This window comes from Trichoderma citrinoviride (assembly GCF_003025115.1).
Source record: "Trichoderma citrinoviride strain TUCIM 6016 unplaced genomic scaffold BBK36scaffold_12, whole genome shotgun sequence".
NCBI classification, from domain to species: domain Eukaryota; kingdom Fungi; phylum Ascomycota; class Sordariomycetes; order Hypocreales; family Hypocreaceae; genus Trichoderma; species Trichoderma citrinoviride.
Window position 1 is genome coordinate 908,356 of NW_020194720.1, and position 6,534 is coordinate 914,889.

Here is a 6,534-nt window from a genome sequence, read left to right on the forward strand (position 1 = left end):
GAAGCGTGCGCCATGCGTTGCTCGTTGAATGGCGACAACCCAAAGCCGTGTCGGGGGTACCTCATCTGCAACCAAGAGCTTCGCAGAGACAAACTTGAGGGGGAATCAATCTGGAGCGGGCAGAACAGTGGAGGGGCGAAACCCAGCAGAGAAGATGCGCCATCTGACAATCCCAGGCTTTGCCAGGCTTCTAGAAGAAGTGCTTCTTCTTTTTGTTCCAGGGCGTCCACTGATTGGCCATGATCGACTCCAATGTTACGGACTGGTGTTCATCTTTTTGTGGGTACTCTGAAAGCAGGGCTCATGTAGACGGCGGGGTTGAAGTTTGAGGAGAGTTATGAGAATCCAGAGGCTGTCCTGAACGAAACATTGGTGGTTCAGTACAAATGGTAGTGCTTGTTCTTCACATGGTCCTTCTACGGTCCAGAGTTTTTACTTATCAAGAGAAGTTGCCCCCAAGCATCCGCAGAGATATTCTCACCTACAGCTTCAAGCATCGGCGTCATTGATTGAAAGCAGCCACCCCGATTGCTCCATATTGCTCTTACATGCATTTCCTCCCACCAGAGATCCGATAAGATAACGCGATGCACGTGCCACGACGTCGGACTTGCTAAGGCGTGACATCTCGTCAGACGGCAAGGCAACGCTGATGTTTGGCCTTGCTATTCCATGCATTGCCCGTGAATTGATATCGCAGACTTGCTTACGCCGGTGTCTCTATTGCTATCGTCCATCCTCTGCCCCTTTCCACCAGCTGTCCGCCTCTCCCACGTTGGCCACGTCGCCGCTGATCAGGCCCTCGCTTTCCTCCCGGTGGCGCAAGACAAGCTTGTGCCGCCTCACGAGGCTCTGGACTTGAGCGCCCTCAGCCGCATCCGTCGGAGCTTTTCCCATTTCCTGCGTGCTTTCGATTGCCCCGGCGTTGCCATCCCTAGCAATTATTCATATCCAGCTGGAAAAGCGAAATATAGCAAGCCCATCCGACCCAATTTCAATCCCACGATTACGCATCCGAGGCCATATTCCGGCACTTTGCTCCTTCGATTCTCTCCGCCGTATCCCAGCATACCCCTGTGTTGCTCAGCGCTCTCATCGCCATGGCGCGCCCCCAGACCTCTCCGATCCTGTCCCAGCTGCGGAATGCCACAACGTGCCCCGAGCAGTCGGCAGCTCTGCAAGCTCTCAAGAACGAAATCGTCGGGCACCACCAGAAGAAGGAGACGTGGGCAAGCTTGGGCGTGCTGGAACCCGTCGTCAAGACTCTGACGTCGGCTCGACCTACAGCCAAGGCAAATACTACAAATAAGGATGCTAGACAACAGCCTTCCGAGCGTCGGGCTCTTTCAGACGAAGACAAGGTGAGGCTACAAGCCTTGCAGATCATCACGAGCTTCGCCAAGGGTATGTGTCCCAAGCGCTATCGCTTTTGCCTTTGCTGGATGTCAAGTTGCTAGGTTCCAGCTCTACCAACCGTTGCCCAAGAAAGAGATGCTGACTTCTTACTACCATTGCAGGTGGCCCTCCATTTCTACCACCTATCCACGCCTCCCGAGCACTCCCTGCGATCCTTGCGTGTACATCTCCCAATGCCAACGCGCCGCAAATCGTCGTTGCCGCTCTCAAGGCCGTCACCAGCATTGCAGATGCGGCTGCCCTGGCACCGCCGTCGTCCCCTCTCGACATCCAAGCTCTTGCCGACACCATCTTCACGTCGCCGTACCACCTCGAGTCCCTATGCCTTATTCTGGCTGCGACGTCATCGAATCACATGCAGCAGACCCAGGTAGAGCTAGCTGCCAGCTTAATATCTCGCATCTGCAGGGAGGAGCGACACCAGCAGGCTCTGGTCAATTCCGGCGTTTTGGATATGCTCGCATCGCGCTTGGCCAGCTTCGCCGTCAGCCAGGGCCATGTTGTGCCGGGGGCCGAGGCGCAAGCCTACAGCGACGGCTTATACGAAGCTTTTCCAAAGGAAGCTCCGCAAGGAACCCAGATCGGCCCCGTACTCGGAGCCATAGCGGCGATCCTTGGAGACTCGAAATACAGAGCAACTCGGCTTATCAACTCCCCGGCCATTCTCGCCGTCTTTCCAAGCATTACATTCGAGACCAACGGTGTGGGCGGCTCTCAAGCGCAGAACCAGACGGCCATGGATCATCTACTGCCTATACCCTTCTCCGCCGCTCCGAATCCTCCCCAATCCCGCCACACGTCTTCCGTCAACACACCAGACCGCCTTGAATCACGAACTCCGAGTCAAACGCCGGGACCCAGATTTGTCTCACCCACTGCCCTGGAAGCGAGCCTGGAAAACGGCTCATCTGATGACGTCGAGAGCCCTCTCATCCCCTGGCTGATACTGCAGGCCAGGTCCTTGACCGGCTACGGGAGACTCATGGCAGCCACCATCGTTACTTCACTCTTCAAAGCAGGCCTAGGTGTCAAGGAAGGGAGGGAGAACAGCCTCGGCATGCTCATCGTGCCCGTCCTCATCGACTTGATTGCCAAGAATGACAAGGACGACGCTGAGTCGCAGACCTCGTTCGATGAGACCCAGCATCTCATCCTAGAGAGGGCACCGGCTACGCTGGCCCGCCTCATCACTGATAGCGAACGCCTCCAGAAGGCTGCATACGACTGTGGTGCCGTCAAGACGTTGACCAAGCTTCTTCGACGCGCCTACCGCTCCGTGTCCATCCCTGAGGCGGCCAAGTACTGGTCCCCTCAGCCTGATACCGATATGGATGTGGAAGGCCCCTCCAGCTCAACGCGACTGGGCGAGGCCGGTCAGGACCCCCTGCTTTCTCATCGTGTGCGGCTCAGGGAATCCACGCTCAAGGCTATTGGCGCAGTTGCTTCTGGCAAGGAAGAATACAGAAAAGCCTTGGTGGATGAAGACTTTATCCCGTATGTGATGGAGTCTCTCAATGAATATCCAAAGCGACCTAGGCCGATTAAGGATCGGCTCAAGGATAAGCCTACCGGAGAATCAGAAGCCCAACCCAGCGTGTCATCAGCATACGGCGCCAACCCACTGTCCGTCATTGTTGCGGCCTGTCACGTAATCAGGATGCTTTCGCGATCCATTAGCATACTGCGGACGACGCTGGTTGATCACTCCGTTGCCATGCCCGTTTTCAAGTTTCTGAAGCATCCAGATGTTGATGTCCAGGTTGCGGCCACGGCTGCTATTTGTAACCTGGTGTTGGAGGCCAGTCCAGTTCGTGAGGTTTGTCACCGCCCTCTGCCCTCAGTCCCTACTTCTCCTTATGTTGCTCACCATCGTTTGGTTTATTTTCCTACACCCTATGGAAGGGAAAACGTCAAGCTAACAGTCATAGCTCCTGGCTGAAAACGGCGTCATGAAGATCCTTTGTGAGCACGCTCACTCGGAGAACCCTGCCCTGCGGCTCAATGCTCTGTGGGCACTCAAGCACTTCGTGATAGCTGTCAGCCCTGACCTCAAGCGATCGTGCTTGGAGCAGCTCGATCCTGAGTGGCTGGTACAGATCATTCACGACGACGGTCAAGAAGCTACTGCGTATAGCACCCAGGCTATGCAGTCGCTGGGTGATGACGACGAGGAGATGGATGGCTCCCCATCCGAAGAACAGGTACGGTGGATGTTTGCGGCGAATGGCATCCCGCAGAAGCTGGATGCTTCGAGGTCGACCAAGCTTCGCCAAGCAGAAGACAAGCTCGCCAGCATTCGCGAGTCCGAACTTAGCTCGTCCAGGAGGTCCCGGAGCGACGAGATTGCTATCCAAGAACAAGGCTTGGAGCTCATTCGAAACTTGGTGGGCCTCGGCGTGGGCGCCTCGGCAGAGTCACCTTACGATACCACCGAGATGATTGACTACCTCTTCAGCACGATTGGGCAAGAGCGCCTCTTTGATATCCTGGCGTCAAAACTGCGAGCCAGAGTGCTCCATCCTTTCTCTCGACGAACCCCAACACCAGGACAGGAGACCAGGCTCATCCATCCACATGCTAAAATCATCATTCCAGTCATATATATCCTCGTTCACATTGCTGCCAGCACACACCAGCACCGGCAGCTGGTCGTAGCGCAGACAGACTTGCTCAAGCTGCTATATCAGCAGATTAGCAACCGAGACAAGGAAGTCCGCGTTGCCGTCTGTCACCTGATCATCAATCTGACGGGGCAGGACGACGAGGGCGAAGGGCAGGCTTGGTCGTTGAGGGCAACAGAGCTGAAGAAGCTGGGCTTCTACAACCGGATGGAGCATTTGAAGCACAATGACAAAGACCTCGACGTGAGAGAGCGGGCCAGGACTGCGGTCTACCAGCTGGAGAGGGCGATTGCATTCTAGGAGCGTTATCCTTGGCGGCCCCCCACGTTTGCGGGCTCATTTAATCCCCGCGAGAGCTATGATGGCGTGCGTAGATCCAAAAGCGAGGGCAACGAAGAGTCTGAGAAGAGTGATGAGAGCTGGTGGGAGAAGACCGTGAGTTCTTATCAGCTGAGGAGGCACGTTCGTGCAGGGACGTGGCATTAGATCGATATTCTTGCTCTTTCGTCCCCTCTCGGGGACTGAAGGGACTGAAGGAAAGGGGCCGGGGACGACCAAGAGGGGACGACGATACATGGACATGACGAATACTGTACAGATTCAAAATATTGGTTACGAAAGCGGGCTTGTTTTTTCCCTGGTTGTTCCGGGCGCGTTTATCCTCCCTATTCGTACGGGAGGGACGGTGGTTAGAATCCGGGCAAGGGGATACTTGACATGAAAGAGCGCAAGACTTTTAGTATCAAATATGAAGTATATACCCTTGAAGGTATCCTTCTGCTCTGAACATTGAACATTGGTGGACGTCTCTGTTGCGTGAAAAGAGGGCGGATGATGACAGTGACGATGAGTTTACAGGATGTCAAGTCTCGGTCGTTCAGCACGACATGGCCTTGCTAGGTGTTGCATGATTTAGAATAGATGAAGTTCACCAGGAGCCAAACATGAAGCTGTCAGCATTTCCCTCTTCGTTGGACCAAGATCGTCGTCAGGCATACTCCAGGCATTATTTGTCAAGATACCCTGCAACCAAGTTCATTTCACATCTTCACCCATCTTACCCTTCCCCTTTCATCCTTCTTGGCAAAGTACCAACGCAATTATACATGAAAGCTTTTGGATTTCTCCCGCTGTTGGTTTTAGAAGAACGAGTAAAAGGTTACGCTGGCGGTTCGGCATGCCTTCCAAATCCCCATCACATTCGCTTTCCGTGTCCTTCACATCACCAACACACAAAACAAATAGGCAGCAGGGGGGCGTGTCGATGATCCGGAACCAGCTCCGTGCCTTCTTTTTTTTTCCCAGTGAAATGAAACAAGGATTTCGAATGATAGTAGTAGATACTAATACAAATCAGCACCGAAGTGCAACCATCATACGTAGTATTTCATTATTGCAATTCTCGTGACGTCGTTGGCTTGCTGTGGATTTTTGTCCTTCTTTGACTCGGGAGATACTAATATCGTATGTGTCTTACGGGTTGGCTCTGCCGGATGCAGGGAGTTGTGTGAGAATGTCTCTTTCTCATTCTCTTTTTGAATCTTCCCCCTTCGCACCGGGGGGGCCTTTATTTAGAGAGGGGCTCCCCGTGATACTTCTGGCATCCAGTGTTGCTTCGGATGGAACGATGTCATCATCGCGTGCGGTGTTTGGCTCTCCCCCCCTGGTCTGAGAAGAAGCAACTCGACTCGGATGCCATGATGGAACGATCTCCATCGTTCTCATGTCAGGTACGCTGTTAAGCAGTAATAACCGCAGCAACTCGGCATTACTCGAGTAATATGAACACACCAAACTCTCCAACAGAAGAGACAAGAATGTCTCACACAATTCCTGAGTATCAGTACGTAACGTACACACAACATAGACGTTTTTGCATGTGGCAAAAGGGGGGATGATGATGTCCGCTCGTATTGCCACACCGAACCCAAAGCCCTCATGATCAACACAAAAGCCGCAATCGCCATTCATCACGCAGGTCCAAGTCTACATCTGAGAGAAATCTATGAAAGCACAAGGCCAGGTATATCTGTCGATCACTGGGGGGGGGGGGGGGGGGGGGGGGGGGGGGCATCTGGGGGAAATTATGAAGGAAATCCCAAGCTTCCTCAATTTCGCGACCACGAGACATCGGTACAGACCAACATGACTCTCCGAAATTCGATGGCTTCGGAGCCGCAAGTTCAAACTTCTGATACTACGGAGTACAGCAAGGAGAAATATCATGTGCGTGAAACAACAGCGAACCGACAAAAGGGGAAAGAAAAGGGCAAATCATTCCAGCATCGTCATCGCCGATTTCAACGTAGGGCTGCCCCAGAAGACGCCAAAAGCAGCGGTCAGACAACATAGTAGTACAACTCAAGCAACTTCATGAAAGGACGAGACACGCTGGGTAAATTATGGGGGGTGGAGGGAGTGGCACTCTTGGGAGCCCGGGTTCGCTTGCGTCCCATGCCCAAAGACAAACGGCAGGGCGAAACAGCAGCGGCAGAAG

General features: G+C 53.7%; 1 protein-coding gene across 1 annotated transcript; it reads left to right on the forward strand.

Annotated features, from left to right (window-relative positions):
- Positions 1 to 1,100: 1,100 nt before the first annotated feature.
- BBK36DRAFT_1125309 (ARM repeat-containing protein) lies at positions 1,101 to 4,337 on the forward strand (the record flags this gene model as incomplete). Its single annotated transcript, XM_024891271.1, has 3 exons — positions 1,101 to 1,404; positions 1,518 to 3,232; positions 3,345 to 4,337. The coding sequence occupies 3 exons, from the start codon at positions 1,101 to 1,103 to the stop codon at positions 4,335 to 4,337; spliced, it is 3,012 nt and encodes a 1,003-aa protein (XP_024747170.1).
- Between the last annotated feature and the right edge of the window lie 2,197 nt (positions 4,338 to 6,534).